This window comes from Acomys minous (genome assembly GCF_964271855.1).
Source record: "Acomys minous genome assembly, chromosome: 1".
NCBI classification, from domain to species: Eukaryota; Metazoa; Chordata; class Mammalia; order Rodentia; family Muridae; genus Acomys; species Acomys minous.
In genome coordinates, this window is record NC_140483.1 from 142,459,138 (window position 1) to 142,482,051 (window position 22,914).

Sequence of the window (22,914 nt, forward strand, 5' to 3'; positions counted from 1 at the left end):
ACAATTTAATTAACAAGGCAAGAGTCCAGAAAGTGTCATCCTGATCAACTAACTATAAGGTAGGTGGAGAAGGAAATTATTCAACAAATGGTATTGGAAACCTTGGATTACATAAAATCAAATAAATAAAAACTATAACCAAGAGAAGTTCATTCTATTAAAAGTTCTGGGAGCTGCTGGGCAAAAAGATCACTGCTTAAGGACCTGAGTGAAAGGCCAGTTAGATTCTAGGGGCCCCTACAATTCATCCTGGGTGCAGTAGTCTGTTTCTGCAGCCCCAGAGCTGGAGCAGCAAATGCAGCAGGGCCCTGGAGCTCACTGGTTGCACCAATCTAGCTGCACCATTAAGTTCAGTGAGGGACTCTGACTCAAAAAACATGAGGCAAGCTGAGCCAGTGGTGCACTCCTGTAATCCCAGCACTCAGAGAGGCAGAAGCAGGTGGATCACTGTGAGTTCGAGGCCAGCCTGGTCTGCAGAGTGAGTCCAGGACAGCCAAGACTACACAGAGAAACCCTGTCTCAAACAACAACAACAACAACAACAACAACAACAACAACAACAACAACCAAACAAAACCCAAAACCAAAGACAACAACATCCAACGCTCGCCTCCACATATACATGCACACAACTTCCCCTACCCCCCGCCACATTTATAATACATGAACACAAAAATTCTACATATGTTAAAGCTAAATATTAAACTGAAACCCTTAAGAGACAAAAAAAAAAAAAAAAGATCTAAGAAGGTTAATTATAAAGCCATGGTTTGCTGTGGGGGTTCGTAGGCAGGAATCCAGAGGCAGGAAACATGAAGATGTAAATCTTATATGAAAATTAATAATCTCCTATGTTGAAAAGGGACAGAAAACTAAAAAGCAGGAGTAAAAACTGGATGTACATTTACCACTGCCATGGGACAGGGGCCATGTGCATCTAACGCAGTTCACAAATTAGTAAGAAAAAGCACTGTAGATTCATAAAAATAGGAAAGTGCTATGACAAGTCCATTCACAAAAACAGAAGGGCTCATTAAACATCTAAATACATTCAACTTTTATTTTTCAGTGCTGGGAATGGAACCCAAGGGCCCCATGCATGCTCGGCAAATGTTCCACTGCTAAGCCATATTCCTGGCCCAACCTTAGCAGCAAAGAAATGCAAATCAAAATTCACTAACTATCCAAGGGGCAAAGCATTTGATTTATTTTTTATTTAGTGTTAATTCCCAGTCAGGCGCTCCAGCAAAGGGTCCCCCCCACAACCACCTTTCATTGGCTATTCAGCTAGACAGGAAATCCAGGGCAGAGCAAATAGCAGGGACCTCCAGGGGCTTTGTGGGCTTCTTCCTTTCTGCCCCAGTTCTGAGGTTTGGGGTAAGTGTTGGTGCTCCCCAATCCCCACTGTTTTATCTTGAAAGAGGATAATAATTATTAAAGGGGGTGAGGCAGCTCAAGACATGATGCTAGAGATAAGAACGCACCAAAAGACATCAATCTCTCATCCTCTTTGGTCTAGTGAACACTAAATCCTAAGAAACAAATATCAGAGGCTGAAGAGATGGCTCACAGGTTAAGAGCACTGGCTGCTCTTACAGAGGACCAAGGTTTGGTTCTCAGCTCCCACATCAGATAGTGCATAAGTCCAGCTTCACGGGATAGGACACCTGCACAGACATACATGCAGGCACACGTACAGATGAAATTAAATAAAGAAATAATCTTTTTAAGAATAAAAAAGAGGTGTCGGGAGTGGATGGTACATGCCTTTAATGCCAATACTCGGGAGGCAGAGGGCCAGCCTGGTCTACAAAGCAAGTTGAGGACAGCCAAGGCTACACAGAGAAACCCTATCTCAAAAAACAAAAAACAACAACAACAACAATAACAACAAAAAGGGAGCTGGAGAGATGGCTCAGTGGTTAAGAGCACTGACTGTTCTTCCAGAGGACCAGGGTTCAATTCCCAGCACCCCACATGGCAGCTCACAACTGTCTGTAACTCCAAGATCTGACACTCTCACATAGACATACATGCCAGCAAAACACCAGTGCACATAAAATGAAAATAAATAAATAATTGAGAGAGAGAGAGAAAGAGAGAGAGAGAGAGAGAGAGAGAGAGAGAGAGAGAGAGACCAATCTCAGAGAAGCATGCATACTTTGATGGCTGTACTTTGCAGCCATATACCCACGTGTGTGTGCACACCCACACACACACTCATGGACACAACACACTCCCATAACTACAAACACTCACATAGTCAATGATTGATTATTCAAATAAACACCAGCCTAGTGGGATAGCAGGACGCCCTGTACTCATGTAGAGAGGACTCGGAAAGGCCTGGAAGGCTCCTAATGAAGAATTAAAGTGTGGGGTGACAGCATATTTTGTCACATTAAAAACAAAAACAAAAAACAGTGGGGGAGACAAGGATGGAGCAAGCAGCAGATGACCAGGATTTTATGCTTCTAAATGTGTGATGATAACAGCATGACATCAACAGTGATTGTGAGATAGAGTGGGGGTTATGGGTGATTTGAGTTTTCTTCTCTTTATGTGCATTTTTCTAAATCTCTATAATAAACACTGGTTACTTCTATAAGGTAATGTCACAAGTTAGCTTTTCAAATGCAAATTCTCCAAATATAAAACTACAAGCATCCTAGCTTGCTTTTCCACTGCTGTGACAAAATACCAGGACAAAAAAAACAATGTAGGGAGTTTATTTGATGTATACTTCCTTATCATTGTCCATTATCAAGGGAAGCCAGGGCGGGGTCTCAAGGCAGGAACCCAGAACTGGGAACCAGAGCGGAGACAATGAAGGAACACTGCTAATGGCTTGTTCGGCTTGCTTTCTCATATAACCCAGGACCACCTACTAGGGGTGGTGCCACTCACAGTGGGCTGGGCCTTCTCACATCAACCATTAATCAAGAAAATGTCTCACAGCCCGATCTAATGGAAAGCAATTCCTTCATTGGTGTTTCCTATTCCCAGGTGGCTCTAGTTTGTGTCAAGTTGATTTAAAAAACAAAACAAAACTAACTAGTACAATATCTAAGTATCAGGTTTATTTTATTTTATTGTCGTCTGTCTGTGTTGGGCATATGCATGCATGCACCTGTGTGCTCGTGTGTATGAGTGAGGGCATATGTGTCATAGCCCATGTATGAAGGTCAGATGACAACCTCGGATATTGGTCCTCACCTTCCACCTTCCGTAAAGACAGGCTCTCATTCTCAGCACTGTTTATGCACTTAGACCAGCAAGGTGTGAGGAGGACAGATGCATGGTACCTGAGCACAGGTAACCAGCCACACAGCAAAATGTTAAGTTAGTAAAGTAGATTATTTTAAGTTATTGAGGTAGTCAAAGAAGAGCCTAGCTATATGGCCTAGATATTTGTAAGTAATATTTTCAGTCTCATGAGTCATTATTCCAGGAGCTTGGGTCAGGGAGGGAACCCCACCCCCTCTGCCCCCCCCCACCTCCACCCCCACAACAGGAATTCCATTTAGATTCTTCCATCTGTCCAGGGGAAGGGCTTTTTGAACATATTCAAGTCATGCTTATCTGAGTGCTCCTCTCCTCTGGACCTCAGTCTTTGGGCTTTGAGGTTTGTCGTCACGTTCTCAGGTTTATGATGATCAACTGCCAATATTCTAGAAAAGCTTTGCCTTACCATCTGTCCACCCCTCTTCCTGTAGCATCCCTACATGATGCCAGATCTCCTGACCTGCCTTGTTAGTGTCCTGGCCAGCCAGCTCAGTCACAGCCACACGGGTGTTCCCTCTTAGAAACTTTCCACCTCCAGCCCCTCAGCCAGCCCCTTGCCTATGGATCCCCACTGGTCCACACCACGTCTGGACAGAGCCCAGTTCCATATTGAGGTCTCTTTGCCTCTGTAGCCACAGACCATAAGTCAGAGTGCTTTTTTTTTTTTAACCTTACTTTAGTTGCTACCCAGCTCTGGCTTTCTTTAACAGCTGCTGCCTCTCCTATGGGACTCCCAGCTTCATGAGTGAAGGGGTCCCCCACAGAGCTGAAGCTCTTTGCTGACGTCATGTCTGCTATCTCCACAGCCTATCAAATTGAGGGGTGAACGGGACACAAAGCTCTCCCAAGTCATTTCTCCCAAATCCTCTGCCTCCAACTCAAGTATGCTGAGCTCTGAGCTTAGATTGCCTCCTTGGGTTGTTCATAGCTTCCGACAAAGAGAAATGCTCCTCGTACATACATCTGACTTTGTCCTTTCTCCGAGGCTGACACGATTTCCCACTCAGTGTTCCGCTACTGGCTATTAAAGAACAGGCGCTGAGGCTGTAGCTCAGCTGGTCGAGTGCTGGCCTGGCCTGCATGAAGCCCTCCTGCGTTTGATCCCCAGCCTTACATAAACCGGGCATGGTGCCACACATCTAGAACCCCAGTATTCCAGAAGTGCAGGCAAGAGGGTCAAGAACTCTGCCAGGTTGGTGTAGTGAATCCCCCACTCCCGATATTTCCCCTTAGTGATTTCCCGCCTCTCAGCTCCCACCCTGTTCTGTGGCTGTGAACCACCGATGCACCAGCGTTCTGTTCCAAGTGAGCCCAGTTCTGCACAGAGACCTCTATTCCCTGATGACAACAGTCCCCAGTCTGAGTTGTTTCTTCCATGTTAGGCTACTGCCTCACTTCTTCTTCTTCTTCTTCTTCTTCTTCTTCTTCTTCTTCTTCTTCTTCTTCTTCTTCTTCTTCTTCTCCTCCTCCTCCTCCTCCTCCTCCTCCTCCTCTTCCTTCTCCTCCTCCTCCTCCTTCTTATTCTTTCCTACTTCTTTTACCCTCCTTTTCCATCCCCCCTACCCCTTTCATATAGGGTCTAAACTCAGCCAAGGGTGACCCTGAACTTCTGATCTCGTCCTTCTACTTGCACTATGCTGAGATTAAAGATGTGAGGAACACATTGAGGACGTGGGAAAGAACCTGACCAGTTATGGAGGGTGAAAACCCTCCCTATTCAGCAAGACTCTTGGGCAAAGCTCAAAGGTCAAAGGGCAAGGCCTAGAGCACTCAGCGCATCGGACCGTTGGGCAAGTGAAAACTGTCCAGGCTATGTCACTGCGCGGCACAGGGCTCAAGATTTCACACACAGCTGTCCATCTCAGGATAAGTAGACATCCTGACTCCGTTCCATAGATCCTGGAGCATGCCGTCCTCCCATGGTACAGGAAGAGCTGGCCCGTACTCTCCTGGGGTGAGGACTGTGCCTGGCACTGCCAACATCCATCAGTGCAGGTGCGTGGAGGTCTCCCAGTCAGCATTTGCAGAAGGAAAGGGGGAGGGCATTCGAGGAGTCCAAGGTCAGGGGATGAGTTTCTCTGATGACCTATGACGCCTCTCAGTCCTGTAAGGCTCACTGACTTCTTCCTGTCCTCACACGACTGGCTTCTGAGACCAAGGGCCCCAAATACATCACACCATGAGAAAGAACCTTGAGAAGTGGGGTGAATAGAACACAAGGAGACTTGTTTTCTGCTCTGCCTCTGACATCTGAAATGTTTGCTAGTTCTTCCAGCACCAAAATCTGGCCACTGTGACATCTACCCACAGCTTCAGCAAGATTAGGCATTAAAGATATCTATCTTCTTTTAAAGATCACACACATATACTACACACACATGAACATATATACACAATACACACACATATATACCACACACAGGTACACACACACACACATACACACACATTAAAGGTCCAGGCAAGGCTTGGAGTCCTTAGGACAACCACTAGTGAAAACTTGCGGTTTAACAACTGGACTGGGAGAGTCCAACAATCCACAGGTCCACCTGAATGGTCCTCTTCTCTCTATCTTGTGAAAAGTCGCCAAGATCTTATCAAATACCTTCACAGAATTTATACTGCCTAGGTCCCCACTCTCCTAACCTACCCAATCTAGCCACTTTCTCAGCTCAGTAAGCAAGGTCAGTTCTATCCACCTTGTCCTTCATGAACTCAGGGGACCCCAGGGATCCTCATACATGAAGGTCCTGTCCCCACTGTGAGCACACATGTTGGACTATCAGGTTTCTTAACAACTTAAGTGATCATGGACAACCCTCTACAGATAGTAGGACATAACATTCCAGAGATACACATGGCCTGACTATGTGGCAGGCAGAGTGACCAAACATTGAGAAAAGCACTGGTGTTGAGGGGGTGCGCAAGGCATGATGGGAAGGAGGCTAGATGCTGACACTGTCCCCAGTCTCCGAGAGAGTGACACGAATAGTTGATTTCCTACCTGTAAAGAGTGTGGAGGCAGGAGCTAAGGCTTGGAGACACAGGTGACAAGAAAGTTACCACTTCACACAGGAAAGGGTCTGCCTTCTCCAATGCTTGGCCACAGTCGGCCAGCACAGCCACATCCTGGGTTTCTGGAAGATAGTGTTTGGCTTCAAAAAAAGGGGATCTGTGCCAAAGATGGCCATTGCTACATCTACAGAGGGGCAGGATCATTTCTCTGTCTCTTGATCCTAGGTAGAGCTGGTCACCAAGACTCAAGATGCTAGGCTTCCTGGTACCACTGTGCAGCTAGTCACCAAAGACCTTCAGCTTCCTTGTTTTCTTGTTTCCTGGCTTGCTTGTTGTTGGGAGACAGGGTTTCTCAAAATAGACCAGGCTGGCCTTGAGCTCCCCAGCCTCTCGCTTCAGCCTCCTGAGTGGCAGAATCCCAGGTGTGCACCCTCACCCCTGCTAAATTGCCTCCCCATTCGTCTGAGCCATCCACAGAACCCGTTCCGGGATGTAGCGTTTGTTTGTTCTGTTGGGTCTTGACTGCGCTGACACCCTGACTTCTCCTTTTCCAGGATGAAAGGCTCCAACTGACCGGTTTTTTTTCTTCCCTAAAAAGTAAATTCCAACTTAAAAACAAGAATAGCTGGCTCAATCTTGACATCTCCTGCCCTATTTCTTCTTAAAACTGAAATGAGACCTACTTAGGCCCTATTATCTCTGCTATACTGTTTCCCTGGCCTCTCACAGCAGTGGGTGCTATCACAGCAGGGGGGGCGGGGCTCACAGCAATGCTGTGTTCTGGCTTTGGTCTGAAAGGCTTTTGGGATTGTTACCCAAGTAAAGCAAAAGATGACGTGGGAGCCAGGCATGGTTAGCACAGGCCTGTAATCCCAGCCACTTGGGATGCTATGAAAGGAAGATCACAAATTCACAGCCAGTTTGTGAAATTGAGCGAGACCTATCTCAAACGTGTTAAGGCTTTTTGTTTGTTGGTTTTAAGGAGTGGGTAAGGCTAGCTCCTAGTATTCAGATTTCTGTCTACTATGAGGTTCTAGGTTCCATCCCCAAAGCTGGGAAAAATAATCATGTAGAAAGTGCCTTTCCCTTTACAATTATGGAAACTGAGGCAAAGAACACAAGAATTATATAGCACAGGGCCGAGTGCTCCCAGCCCCGGGCTTGGATTCTGACCACAGCCTCTCCCTCCCTGCAGCCTCCCTAAGTCATTATAACTCTTTCACCAAACACCCAGCGCTGAGTCTTTTTTGGTAAAAATCCAATTTAGTCTTTATCCATCAACTTCTTTATCAGCACTGTGTGAGAAGCACTGTATTGCTCAGGTCAGAATCTCATCCTTCCAAATGCATTTTCCAAACGGCCCATCACTCTCTGCCCAGAGAAGAAGTAATCTGAGGCAGGCTGGAACAAGGCTGGAACCTGGCAGGTCTCAAAAGCAAAGCCATCCGTCTAGTCCCAGCTGGGAAGCCAGGGAGTCATCCTTCCCAGGCCGGCTGATTAATCACAAGAATTCAAAGCGACAGCCTCCTCAAGTGGCTCTGCTGTCTCTAAACCTAGGCTGGGTTCCCACAGAGGGTTGCTAGGGGCGGAAGTTCCTGCATACGTCTCCCACCACACCCATGCTAATGGAGACAAGTGCTGGGGACCGACATGGTGTGTGGCTCCCCCCGTCACCAAGGGAGGCCTTCTCTGATGCCAGCCTGGCTGGCCACCCACCAGCCCAACAGGAGGAGCAGTCCCGGAAGTCAGTGCCAGCTTCTGCCCTCAGACTCACAGGCAGGCCTGGCAACCTGTCTTCTTGTGGCTTTTGTCCACATTTGCTCCAGCCTGGCCCATGCTCCCTTGCTTCCTTCATCAAAAAAGCCATTAAGAGGAGTGTGAGCTTCATTGCCTGTCTCCTGTCCACCTACAGACTCAACTTCGAGTAAGCTTTAACACCACTCCTGGGCCCTCTTTGGGCCCTGAGTCATTTTTCCATTGTTCAAATTAGAATGGTCCCTTGGCAGACTCTCTGGGTATCAAACAAGGCTGGGTCTTGTACCCATTTAGTATTTCCAGGTATGGCTGGTTGCGCCTGGCTCCAGCTGTCCTAGCCTCTCAATTGTCATTCACTCCCTGTTAGATAGAGACACAGGCTAAGTAGGTTGCAGGCTTTGCAGATCTCAGGGCGTGTTCATGGACACAGTGTATAGAGCCTGGGCCAAACCACAGGTCTGTCTAACCCATCTTTCCCCTACACCCTAGGCTCTGTAATGTTTCCTGAAGGTTACTTGCTCAGCTTCCGGGTGACTTGAGGGGGTGTGCCCCAGCAAGAAGCCTCTTGGCTGCCAGCACTGTCTAGAAACCAGGACACTGAGGAAGCCCTAGGTGAGCTGATTAAAACGTGCTTTCGCCGGGCATGGTGGCACACGCCTTTAATCTCAGCACTCGGGAGGCAAAGGCAGGCGGATCGCTGTGAGTTCGAGGCCAGCCTGGTCTACGAAGCGAATCAAGGACAGCCAAGGCTACACAGAGAAACCCTGTCTTGAAAAACCAAAAAAAACCAAAAAAAAAAAAAAAAAAAAAAAACCAAAACCAAAAACAAAACAAAAACAAAAACGTGCTTTCGAAGCCTGTGGCCTTCTAGGTCTTTCCCACAGCTTGTCACTAGGCATAGCCATGTCTGAATGGCCCTCACATGAGTCCCCTGAAGTCCTTCCTCCTCACCTTCTCATTAGTGTTCAAATAGGGCTCTGCCTGCTGTCAGTCAAGGCCAGCTTGCAGGTCACCTGCTCTAAGTCACCTCTCCTCTGTGCACTTATTATCCTTACATGTGCTCCTTCAAAGAAAGCATTCTACCAGCCTCGTTCTCTTCTTGTCATGTGACAGACAGCACTATGTACCAAGGCAGCGTTGAAGCCAATGGCATCCGCAGCTTGAATGTTCATGGCATCCCTGTGTCATTTATAAAGATGTTATTGGAAAACTGAGAGTGCTGGTACATGCCTGCAAGTCAAACACTCAGAGGAGCTCTGCAAGTCTAGGGCTAGCCTGTTCTACATAGGAAGTTACAGGACATCCAGTGTTATATGACTTGGGACTGTCTCGAACAGAACAAAACTAAAAGATGTCAAAACACCTCATGACTGGTCCAAATCGACCAGTCTTTGTGGATAATTCAGGTGCGTCTTACAGCTGTGACTCTCTACAGCTCTTTGAAACTTTTTTAAAAAAATGTATTCAGCCAGGCTGGTTGGTACATGGCTTTAATCCCAGCACTTGGAAAGCAGAGGCAGGCAGATCTCTGAGTTGGAGAACAGCCTAGCTTACAGAGGGAGTTCCAGAACAACCAGGGCTACATCAAAAATCCCTGTCTCAAAAAGAAAAAAAAATCAAGTAAATTAAAAAAAATTATTTTATCTAATGCATATATTAGTGTTTTGCCTGCATGTACATATGTGTGCTATGTGTATGTGCTGCCCAGAAGAGGCATTTGTATCCTTCTAAACAAGTTAGCTGTCTGTGAGCTATCATGTGAGTGCTCGGAAGCAAAGCAGGACCTTTGCAAAAGCAGTAAGTGCTCTTAATCGCTGAGCCATCTATCCAGACCTTGAATCCTTTTTTTTTATTGGGATGTTTTGCTTGTTTTCAATTGTTTTGTTTTGCCGGAGACAGAGACTAACTCTGTGGGCCCAAGCTAACTTCAAACTCTCGATATCCTCCTGCCTCAGCCTGCCAAGTGCTAGACGTGGTCACCTTTGTCCCTGTCCCCACCTCTCTTCTCTCCAGTAGCTCATGAAAAACCAGGGACAGCATTACTACTCCCCTTTACGGATGATGAAAGCAAAGCCTAGACAAGTCACATGACTAGCTCAAGACCATCTCTAGAGAACAATGGGTCAGGTGACCCATGGCGCATTCAGAGCTCCGCCCACTGAACTACCCTGCTTCTGATCTAAAAAATTTGCCTCTGGATGCTAATGAAATGTGTTCTCCCCAGGCAGGACAGCAGATTTTCCCTGAGGCTAGAGCCTCAGATCCAGCGCTCAGGCTCAGCAAATCTGCTCCTCAACAGGCACCTCTTAACACCTTCTCCATTAGCATGCTCAGTTGTGATTTTATCCCAAAGTGTGGTTTAAACAATGTACTTAACACCACTCACACAGAACACAGTGCTCAGCACCAATAGTGTGCCCAGGGCCATGCTAGGTGCCCAGAGAGGCTTCAGACCCACACACACAAATGTCCCTGGGTCCCTGCAGGCACAGACTGGGCAATCCCTCAGCCCCTGCGGGCTGCGCTGTCACTCAGCTAGGCGAGAGGAGAGCAGGGAACAGCAACAAACCACAACCAAACAGCACTTTAGGGAACTTACTGGAGACTGCAATCCCAGGACCCTCCACTGAGCTTGCAGCGTCCCTCCAGCTATTCCAACTAGAAATGCCTCCAAACAAAGTGTTGGGACCCAGGTCACAGCCTCCCCGCTAGCCTCGAGCACAGCCCTACTGAATGAGAAGCAATGTCTTTGCGATTGCAGCCTTTTACATTACCATGGGCATTACCATCAACCAGCCACTCTCCAAGTTTGTGGCTGACTCTGGGATGTCAATGCTTCAGTGAATACTCTGTGTCAACTCTCACAACGACCCTGAGCATTTCGTCCCCACTCCACAGACAGAACCCGGAGGCCCAGGAACTGACCTATGCAATGCTCCACGGGTTGCCTGACTCTGAGTAACTTCCCACACTGGCCGGCTGTCTCCCTGCAGCCCACGCCCGAGCCAGCCATCATAAGCATCTTATTCAACCCTTCAGCTGGCTCCCATTCATTCTTCAAGTGTTTGCTGAGTGTCTATTGTCTGCTAGAAAGTATACTGGATACTCTAGGAAGCCAAGAAACAAACCAGTTCTCGCCCCTGGAGGAATGAAGACAGACCAACAGTGGTCAGCTAGTGCAACAAGCACTGGAAAGGAATGGCCCTAACTCTGAGAGGAGTCGTGATGTGTGAGCCTCAGTCATAAGAAAGGAAACATGATCAAGCTCATTCCCAGTGGAGGAAGAAAGATGGCTGTGGCACTGCCAGCAGTGGCAGCTTGTGCAAAGGTCCTGTGCAAGAATGAGCATGCTCACTCAAAAGGCACAAAGGACCACAAGGCTGAGGCTAGAGGAAGACAGAGAGGGTGCTCTGCATTCTGGGAGTTGATAGGGTGGACACTGGAGGACCACCAAGGCAATCTGTGCAAGGGAGAAGTCCTGTTGCCAGTGTCAGAACAACAATGCATCCTTGCAGGGTATACAGCAGAGAAACTGTGTAAACAGTGGTCCTGATGCTGGGGTGTAAAGGACAGCCCTTGTGCCGTCCTACTTTGCATACATATGGAAACCATTCCCGGCCCACTTCTTCAGTGCATCTTCTAGGAACCAGCTGTTTCTGGTCCATCTATACACATCCATCACCACCCAGGCCCTGGCCCTAGCTGGGGCTTAGGACGGAGATGCCAGTTATAAACAGGAGGCACAACGGTTGCCCTGGAGATGATCTAAGTCTAACAGGAGACACAAACACTGGCACTGAAGTAAACACAACAGGAGGTGACAAGTTCCCCCCAAGAGCCAAGTTCTCCAGGTGCAAGGGAACAGAGAGAAGGCACGTGAGAGCCAGGTGTGTAGACAGATACACTCAAAGTGAGCCCAGCATGCGGAGCTGGGGGTGTGTGGCTGAGTGGGCTGGTGGCAGAAAGGAAGAGGATGGAGCTGAATTAGGGGAAAAGCGAGCAGGTGGGTGTCACACTCACCGGGGAAAACAACCTGTCATCTGGAAAGAAAAAAAAAAGAAAAGCAAGCTGATATTGCTGAGTGAAGTGGTAGGGATAGCTGCATGGTGACACACGATGATGTGGACATCTGTGCAAGGTTCAAATCTCAGCTCTTCCTTGACTGGCTACATGGAGTTAGCCTCTTTGCCTCACTCTGTCTCATCTGTGAAAAGTGAGCAGGAATAGCCCTCTCCTAGTGAGACTGAGAGTTGAGTGAATGACAGATGCCGCTCTACCAACAGGTAGAAAATGTGAGGGAAGATGGAGTCCCTGTTGCTCTAGTCTCTCATCTACCCACTTGCCACTGCATCTCCTCCACTTCTTTGTCCTGGGTTTATGACATTGACATTAGAAGCTCTATGAGGGCTCCCTAACCTTCCTAAAATACCCAGAGTCCTTTAGGATATAGAAGGGTCCCCTGGGCCCCAGTTTACACTAAGGAGATGGGAGTCCGCTCTCCCATCAAAGTCAAGGCATTCTCTAACCCTAGCTCAAGGGGCATCCTCGTGGGCTCTGGTCACCGCTATTGTGAGACATCAGGTCCTGGAAGCCATCCTTGGCCTTTGCATAGTCGCTTTGGTGAAAGGATAGCTCTGGAAGCCAGCCAAATTGCTTTCGGATGGCACCGTGATGGATATTATAAGTGTGGCTGTTGCTTTTAGAGTCAGCTCCCTCTGAACCAACTCAAGTGGATCCTGAGCAGAGTGTGAAAATATAGTTTTCTCTGTGCCCCTCCTAACCCTACTGCACAGGATGGTGGCAGTAACGCGTGACTCCCCAGAGCCTCCCATTTCATCAGAATCCTGACCCGTGAGATGCTTGCTAAACGGCAGGAGAAGGGGTCCGCCTTCGCCAGCGACTGGCACCCCTAGGCACCTAGGAAGATGGATTGTTCCATTTACTCCCTACCTTGGATCTACTAATTTGCTGGATGACAATGACACTTCATCCCTCAGTAGCACAGCACATTCAAAAAGCTCAGGAAAGTAAAAATTGGCGAAAGAAACCCTCAAATCATTACAAGGCCCACACCTTTTAAATTGGGCAAGAATCTTCTGATTGAAAATCATCTCATGGCCAAGGTCCTATCAGACCTGCTTATCTAATGGGGTCCAGACCCATCACCAGCATCAGGGAGATGATGGCACTCTAGCCCCGCCTCCTGAGCCAGTACCTATCACACAGATGGACAGAGCAGCCTGGCTCCTGGAAGAAGTCTTGCTATTCTGGAGGGGCCCAGGCGTGGCACAAAACCATCTGACTCATTAAACTGATAACTTGGTTTCATTCCTACAGGGTCTCCTGGCCCCACCTCCATTGACTCAGCATGGTTTCTGAAAGAGGGCTCAGGGTATCAGAACCCTAAGCCTTCACTGAAGCATTGCTCCAATAAGCTAACCTGAGACCAGAGAACTTCTCTCGAAATCAGGCCGATTTCCCTTCTAGGACTGGCTGTCAATTACAGGATGCTACACACATGTTCTTCAGAGAAAAGGAGGGTGGGGCATCAGCTTGGCATGTTATTTGTCCCCTGTTGGGACATTTAACACATGTCCTTTCTTCTTTTCTATGACCCATGGGGAATGTGTAAAGAGTGATCAGGAAGCTCCCCCTCAAAGCTCAGCACACAAAGCCCCTCACTATCTCATTACGACGGCACCCCGGAGTCCTCCTAGAACCAATGAGTCGGAATCAGGCTTGAGGAGATGCGTGCTTGCTCCGTGAATATTTGTGGAGTTCCTGTTCTATAGACGTGGGCCTGAGGTGGTGCTTGGGGGAATGTTTCAGCTTTTGGTGCTAAGACGGCACACAGAGGCTGTGTCCCAGCTGCAGGCCACAGAGGGCAGAGAGGACTCACCGCCAAGGCGAGCCACTTGGTGGTACAGCAGGATCCAACCCACTGGCCTTCTCCGGGACCCCTCCTCCTTCTATCTCCTCAGACTGGCACACCTGTGCCTCCCTAGACAGCCAGGTACCCAGAGGAAGGCATTGCACCAGCCTCCCAGCCTGGCCTGTTGTTACATAACCACAAAGAAGAAAAACAGAGCAGCAGCAGATGCAAGGCATCTGCTTCTTGGGCAGCTCTGCCTGTTCACGTTCTCACCTTCCTGGAACCAAAACACTAAGAGGTAAGAAGTTGGGTTTCTCTCTCAGTCAAGCTGGGAATAGCCAAGCTGGGGAAGGTGTGTCCCACTGTAGCCTGTGCAGGCTGAGATCGCAGCATGTCTGATTGTGGCTTAGGCCTGCTACAAGAGCGCAGACCCTGCTTACCAGCAGGGGCTACATTGCAGAGCCTCACCCGGATCCTTGTGGAAGGGTCTTGCCAGTAAGAGTGTGTGGTATCAAGGCCCCCAGGGTGGGAATAGGCCTTGCTGTGGCAGCCAGCTAGGTGAACTGCTTAAACCCTTCCTAGAAACTCAAGGTCAGCAAGCAACTTCCCAAGAAGATTCTAGAGGTCATTTTTCAAGCCCAGCATGGAACCCCTGTCTGAAATAGACAGCTCCAGAGCTCCCCACTGGTCTGCCCAAGACTTCTGAGAGTGGCCCCCGAGTCTGTAATTCTTGTCACTCAACTGTTCTTCTATGTCTCCTCTTTCTATGGGGAGGAGAGCTGTGCCATGATCTGGGTCCTGCCCTAGGTGGCCTTTGTTAGTATTAATAGTAGTACACTCATTGTACCGGGTGATAGGCTTGTAACAACATCTCAATTCAAGCACATTGGGCAATTTGACCAGGCTCACCATCTGTGCCTTCTCCATTCTGCCCTCATCCCAAAGCCTACTCTTTCATCTCTGTCAGGTATAATCTGAGGTCTCTGATACCTATAGATACCCCCCCCCCCGCCCCGCCCCGGCATCATCTCCCTGAAGGACCACAAATGGCAAATGCCCATGCCATCCATGTGATCCTCTCTATCTCCCAGATTCCTTTAAATTTGGGGTGAGGGCAGTAACTATTTCTGGTCATAGATAAAGGACCAGGAATCATACATGCTACCTGTAAGCACAGGTGACTAAAACCCACTTCACATATGAGATGCCAGCACATGCAGTGCCTTCCTGAGGGTTTTTCTTGACACAGCATGAAAACAGCCTGTATCCCTTATGTTATTTCTTGGATGAGAGTCAACAAGAAGGGCCTCTGAAATACGCAGGACTTTGAGTTAAATATGCAACAGTGACGCCAGGACTCATTTGTTACTGCAGTGTCACCTGGCCACGCTAACAGAAGACACGCTTCCTGGGCACATATTGGTTCAGCACCACTGTTCCCATGGCTGTCTTGTACATCCATCTCCTAAGCTCCCTGCTGGGGTCTCAGGTCTCTGTGAGTGAGGACAATATCTTTTCTGTGCCTGTAAATAGGGAGGGCCAAATGCACGAAGAAGCCCCCCTTAAAGACAGCGTCAGCCCATAAAACTCTAGCTCAACTTTAGAAGTTGCACGAAACAATCTGCGCAACCCCTCTCATGGCCTTTCTAAAGGAATTTGGGGGCAAAGAAGGCATGTGAGTGGGTGCCTGTCCAGACTGAGGGATTGGGGCGGGTGGGGGGGATGAGTATGGTGAAGGCATTGCTTTACCTCAGACGTGGGAGCTCAGGAAGTGTTGCTGGTGGGAACTGCAGGAGACAGGACCAGCATGGCAGCAAAAGCTCATCCTGATTCCTAACATCACTTAACCCTTGACAGGAGAAGATAAAGGCCTTGGGGAAGTGAGCTGGGCAAACCATGCCACAAAACACCAACCCATCCAAGTTACAGTTCAGCTCAGCAACCATTCACTCGGGCCCACCACAGGCCCAGCTCTGCCAGATCCCCTTCCCAAGAATCTGCGGGCAGCTACAACCCAGCAAGGGAGGACAGAACAGCATGGCTGTCACATGAGGGAGAACAAGAGCTGTGCTAGAAAAACTCAATGAAATCCTCAGTATCTGTGTCCGTGTCCTCTGCTCCCAACACTCTTCCCAGTAATGGTGTCAGAAACCAGTGCCTTGTGTTTACATTGTGTTTGAAGCTTCCATATGTATCTATGTGGTCAGCATAATGAACCTCACACTGTACAAAAATAATAGTGACAAAACTACAACAACAGCAGCAGCAGCAACAACAACAACAACATACTAGCACTCACTACATCCTGAGCATAGGTTTGGTTGCAACCCTCTCACTGTTTCCTTATACACCTGGTAAGTGAAGAAATGCGCAAACTGGCTTGCCAGGTCTCCAAGCAGTTAAGTCACATCCCAATATCCTGACCCTGAGCCTAACCTCACTCAAGTGGTTATCAAGTGCTAGGTGGAGATGCAGGAGCAGCAGAGGTCACCAGCCTGACCTCTGCTCCATCCCTGCCTGCTTTCCATCAAGGACAGAGTGGCCAAGAACTTAGGCGCCTCTGGGTCTCTTTTAGTGCCCCTCCTGCCCAGCCAGGTCACAGTGCCACACTTTTCCTCACTCCCCCTTCTGCCTCTGCCTCTCCAGCCCTGTTGAGACCCCAGCCTTCCCCCCCCCCCCTCTCTCTCTCGGGTCTATGACACAACAGCTTCCAGGTCCCCAACGTCATTCCGTCCACAGCCAGCCTCTACTCTCTGACCAGCTTACTGAAGTTTGGCTCCTCAGAGCCCCACATTCCTCAAGGCAGGCACACCCAGTCCCAGGGCGCCTTTCTTCCCACAAGGCCTGACCCCAGGTACAACTCATACTTTGTTACCTTTATTCTTTAATCTTGAGACTCTTCCATGGACCCAACCCCCACCTCCCCTAGGCCTCAGCTCTGTGTGTCTATGTTACAGCCACCCCATCCAAGCCCTCCTCCAAAGCCTCTCCAAGCACAGCCATGGTCACTTACTTTCTGCCATTGATTCTGTTGCCACTTTCATGTAAGTCTAGCACTTCCCATGAGCCTGCCTTTGTGGTAGATACCACCATCAGACCCCTCTGACATCCATAGCCTTTTATTGGTCTCTGATTTCCTAGTAGGCTCAAATTCCTCTCTACCCTGCATTCCTGACTCTCTCTCTCTCTCTCTCTCTCTCTCTCTCTCTCTCTCTCACACACACACACACACACACACACACACACACACACACACACACACACACATTTCATGACAGGCTGATACATGGCACAGGCCTGACACATCGGTGTCACGTGATGACTCCAAGATGAACTCAAGACCCAATTCATACCAATGACAAGAGCCTGGAACCTCGGCTGGAGCATTTGGGAGGCAGCATCATTCACGCTGGATTTCCTGAAACTATGCAAAGCTGCAGTTGTGTGCAGCCATCTGCCAGCACTCGGGACAGCGTGCCTTCCTGTGAACTAGCAAGGGATCCAAGCCAAGACCCCGAGAGGAGATATTTTTAAAGATCTCACTGTGCTCCTGGATACAGACACACCAGAACACAGCTCACCACAGGTTTTGTTTAGTGAACCGAATCAATACAGTCTGGGTTTCTCCAAGAGTTGTAAGCATGGCACTTCCTACAGGCTGGACAGTGGGACTACAGCCACTCAATGTGAGCTTAACCTAAGACAGCTCAGCCCATCTTCTTTTTACCTGCAGTAGTAGGAATTGAACCAGACTTTAGCACATGTTGGGCAAAAACTGAGTTATCTGGGCTGGGCTGGAATTCACTCTGTCACCCAGGAAGGCCTTGAACTTGTGATCCTCCTGCCACAGCCTCCTGAGTAGCTGGGATTGTGGCCTGTGTCATTATGCTCAGATCTATCTGTCTTTATTTTTATTAATAGCTGCACTGATGTAACTCACAAACTATAACATTCACTGTTTAGGACGTTCAACTCCAGAATGTATAATACATCCTTCAAGCTGCGTAGCCATCTCCTCCCTCATGCTCTACCCTGAGCTGAAGATGATGGAGGCTCTCCGGCTCCGCCCTCTGCCTGCTGGTCACCTCTCTCAAGCCAGAGCCTCGGGCTCACACCTTTCTGCAGCGCAGCAGTTCCAACAGGTGCCAAGTGCACACCTGCAGAGCTGAGCTCAGCCTCCTGAAGGACACACTCACAGCTTACAGCTTTTGAATCCCTTGTAAGCCACAACGCAGGGGCCAGTGAGCTATCTGTGGGAAGGGACATGTGTCATAAAGCCTGGTGAGTGACCTGAACTTGAACTCCAGGATTCGAAAGGTAGAAGGAGTGAAATGACTCTCTCAGGTTGTCCTCTGATTGCTACCTGTGCACTGTTACACACACAAAAAAAAGTACAGCGCACAAGACAGTGGGTCATTGGCAAACCTACTCAGGAAGAAGGCAGGCTCTTCAAACATCTGTTTGTGCTGGGCTTTCTAAGCTGGATCCCTGTGCTGTCAGACTGATCTTCCTGAGAGCTAGTTCCACATTTGGGTTATGTACCTTTAATTTCTTGGACTTTCCTTTGTTCTATTACAGTGGGGTTTGTTTGTTTGTTTAACAGTAACAAGTCAGAAAAAAGAAATACAACAGCAGAGAAATGATACATCTTCATGCTTGCATGGGATAGAATAGTATACAGCCATGAAAAATTATGTTGGCAAAATAGATTTGAAGACAGGGGGCGATGCACATGATCTAATGTTAATTGAGTGAATGAAAATATTGAAATATAAACATGAGTGGAATATTAAGTACATAATAAAATAAATGCTGGCAACTGGAAGAAATAATCCTAATCATTAGATGCAATTATTTATGCAAAGGTAGATTAAGAGGATTGTTTTCTTTGTGCTTTTCTATATCTATCAATTTTTCTAAAATGATCAAACCCACCATTATTATAGGTATATTCCTTGATTATTATTTATTTTTACTAATGTGGCTACCAAAGAACTTATAAGTAGTGTAATCCACCAAGTCCACTTTTGTTTCTGGACCTCTTTCAGACACAAGGTAAAGAATCGGACACTGCAAATGCTACACCCGGCTTTTTCTTAAGGTGGGAGCTCCGTAGCCTCTACCTAGCTTCTGTACTGCCTCTGGTCTAGCCTCTCGGTGCCTTGCTTGTGTTTTTCATTACGCAAGCTCCTCCTGGAGCCCATCAACAAGTGTAGGCTGAAGTGATGTCCTGCCACACCAAAGAAACAGACATCCCGCCGGCCCGTGATCTGTTGTGATGCCTCGCTGTCATGACCATGGCAGCGACAGAGGCCTTGAAAGTTCTAAGCTGGGCTTAGTTACTAGAGATGCTGGTACAAGTTCAAGGCCTGCCTGAGGTACAGAGTGAATTCAAGACCAGCTCGGGCAGCTTTTGGAGACTCTATCTCAAAATGAAAACGTAGAAAGAGCGCCTTGGATATAGCTGGTAAAGCCCTTGGCTACTGGGTTCAATTCCAGTAGTGCAAAAAGAAAAGCAAAAAGTTGTGCTGTTTGTTTCGTCACAACAGAGGCTCAGTCAACATAAATACATACAGGAGGCAGGCTGGCCTGGGAGGGAAGGTAGCCTATGCCTTGCTGTATCTTTCATCATTTTACAGGTGGAGTGGACCAAGGTCCATCCTGGCTCCCTTTAGTCTTTGGTCATTAAGGCCGTGACTGGCATCAGATGTCAACAAAGGCCGGCAAGACTGGCCCACCACACCCATCCTGCATTCAAGTCTTCTGGCAATAGTAACGGACCAGCAGGTGAGGAGGCAGCTCCTGCTCTCCACAAATGCAGCCGTGGTGTTAACAGTGGCAACTTGCTCCCTCACTCTGAAGCGCCTTTCAGAGTGCCGTGGATCTTCAGCAAGTTCTTAGACTGACTTTTCCTTCCTTCCAGCTCAGAGAAAACTTTAAAGATGAGGTTACTTGGCGGTGTGTGTGTGTGTGTGTGTGTGTGTGTGTGTGTTAGTAATTATAGCTCCTGGACACTCTTCCAAATGTGATACCTCGTGCAAGAGATGATATATTGACTTTCAGCCAGATTTCCCTTTTCTGGTGGTAACCTCCCTGACTCTCTTAAAAATTGTAAAAACCAAGCAGGCGAAAAAGCATTCTTAATATTTCACCAGTGTCTAAGTTATCCCACATAAAGCCACAGCACCTTACTGGTGAATCCACACCAAATGAAAGTGCTGGAAGAGAGGCAGTCATTTATCGAGTGCTGATGGCATGCCAGACTGAGCACTGGCAGTGGAGCCTGCTGGCACCCCTCGGTAAGCCCCTGGACGCCTTCTAACCACTCTGCTCTTGAGAAATGGACACCTGCATTTAGAGAGATTAGAGATGAGGTGGCTGACTCAAGGTCACAGTGGGTGGGATCATTGGTCGCCTGCTATTTCTGAGTGCTCAACTCTAAAGCCCCAGGTCAAGCCCAGTTGACTTTAGACTGAAATCATTACCCGTCCTCTGCCCGTGCTGATTCCAAAATATTCCCACCAACCGAAGCACCTCTGACTGCCTCATCCTCTTGACTTTGGGCCCTCTCAAAGATTCAGAGAGTCACCAAGATGCACTTGAAAAAAATAAAATAAAATAAAATGTGAAAGCTTTGGCCGACACCCTGCAACCAAACACCCATCCATCCCTCTGCAAACTGATAGGAAACTTCTCAGGAAGCATTCTGAAACGTCTTGTAAGACATAGTCATGACGTAAGCAGGGCTGCCCTGTCTACAAATGTTTTTGTCTTCAAAGAACCGGCCATTCCCTGTTCCTTCCAAAATATGGGCGGAAGCCACATGAAAAGGTGCCAAAGAAATATGCCTCTGTATAAATGCATAGCCCTCTCAATTTGCATGTGCCAGACCAGTACCCCCAAAGAACTTGAAACGCTCAGGAAAAAAAAAAAGGCGACAGGAACGTCATTCGAAAGTGATTTCACACACGGTTAGCCCTGTACAGCCACCCAGCGTGCCTCTTCCCGAGGCAGAGGAGCCTTTCTGCCTGCAGCAACCTGCGCTCACCGCCACCAACTGCCACCGATTCCTTCACCTTTTATTTACAGAGCAGAACTGCAGGCTGCTTCATCGGTGAAGCGGGGGAGGCAGGAATGAGATAGAATCTACACTCTGCTCTTTTCTGGGGGGTGGGGGTGGGGGGGCGGCGTATAAAAAAGGGTCAGGCAGGGGAAGAAGCCAAGCCCAGGTTACACCACCAGTAACATAGCGGGATTTTCCTTCTCTTAGTGGGTCTGTCCCGGGGCTCCAGTAGAGGCGCGCCAGGGGAGCTCCCTCGCCCCCTGGGAAGCTAGGGTCAAGAGCTGCGCCTTGGCAGTGCTGGGCGATGCAAGAGGCGCCAACAGAGCTCACGGTAAAGGAAATCACTGCCCCCTTCAGGCCGCATCATTCGAGGCTACCACCGGAGACTAGGGGCTCCCTGGATCCGGAAAAACTCCTCGCAAACCCGACCTTGCACTCCTTCAGGCCCTCTCTTCATCCTAGCCTCAGAATGGGCAGTCAAGGTCTGAGCTGAGTCTTTTTGGGAGCCTAGACAGGGCGTAAAAAGGGGACTTGAGACGGAAAGGTCTTGGTTCTCCAGCTCTGCTCGGAGAAGGAGGCCTGAGGGGAACCCTCTGCTACACTATACAAGTCAAGGTTTCCATGACTCGGACGCCTCAAGTGTGCACCGGCTCAGCTGTGCCCGCAGCTGCTGAGTAAAAAGTGGCAGCGCGGCCGGACATCACAAGACGTCCTGGGCAAGACCCATCAGGCCACTCTATGAGCAACTAACCTGAGGCGGGGAGGGGGGAAGGGGAGTCTCTCCCAAACCGCTGGAGCTACCGCTAGCGATGGGCAGATCCAGACAGCAGCGCTACAGAGCCCACGGGGCCCCAAGGCTGTCCGTGGCGCGCGAGCCCTGAGCTCCAGACGCACACCACACGACCAGTCCTGCTGCGAGCTTGGGCCCCCAACGTTCTGGAGCCCTCCGGACCTCAAAGAGCTTCTTAGATTTCTTGGGGTCTGGGAAAAGGCCTCATAGCCGGTCCAGCTGTGGCTGGCCCAGTTTGTAGTCAATGAGTTTGTTCCTCCCATTTGACACCCCACAACCTTAGGAGCAGCACCCGGACGGGGGCAACCACCACAGGCCTTTGGGAGTGCAGTCTCTACCGTCTCTACTCCTCCTCTGGTCAAAGGAGACCTCATTTCACACACACCCACACATACTCCCAGATGTGGAAGGTGCCAAGAGATCAGGGTCCCACCTGCACCAGCCAAACCCAGTGGGACCCTGGTGGGCATAGCCCGCGATACCCTCGGCCAACGAGGACCGGACAATCACTGCTCTGTCCCCTCCCCGATGCCCCCAGCCCCGACGGCACGGGCGACTGGACACTCACCTCCGTGTCATAGAGTCGCAGGTCCAGGAAGTAGGGGCGCAGGAGTGACTCGTTGCGGATCTGCTCGATGGCTAGCTCCACGGCGGGGAGCACGCCGCGCCCGATGCTGCCCTTGGCCACCTCCTTGGTGAGCGGCATGAGGCCCATGATGGAGAGCGGCGGGCTGCTGGGCGGCGGCCGGGGGGCGCCCCGCGACCAGCCCCAGGCCCCGGGCGGCAACGACAGCAGCAGCGAGAGCAGCAGGGGCAGCAGCAGGCGCGCGGGCGGCGGCGGCGGCCGGGGCTGCCCGGAGCTCGGCGGGGAAGCCATGCCGCGCCGCGGGCTGCGGGCGCCAGCTCACTCGGCCCGCATGGCCTGGCCCGGCCCGCCGCCCGGCGCCGAGCTCTGCCCGCGGCTCCCGCGCAATGGCGCCGGCACGGGCCCCGGCTCGGCTCCGGCTCCTGCTCGCTCAGAACGGCCGCGGCAGCGGCGGCGGCGGCGGCGGTGGCGGCGGCAGCGGCAGCGGCGCCCGTGACGGATCAATCACGCCGGGAAGGGGTGGGAGCGAGCGGAGTGCGGGAGGCGGG

The 22,914-nt window shown here is 49.6% G+C and overlaps 1 protein-coding gene across 1 annotated transcript in view; it reads right to left on the reverse strand.

Moving 5' to 3' along the window:
• The window catches only part of GABBR2 (gamma-aminobutyric acid type B receptor subunit 2), a gene marked incomplete at its 5' end in the record, with an annotated part of 337,733 nt that extends 315,076 nt beyond the window's left edge, over positions 1–22,657 (reverse strand). The window contains one exon of the mRNA XM_084784329.1: positions 22,349–22,657. Within this exon, the coding sequence (XP_084640455.1) occupies positions 22,349–22,657 (309 nt within the window). The remainder of the gene's footprint in view (positions 1–22,348) is intronic.
• Positions 22,658–22,914: the final 257 nt, after the last annotated feature.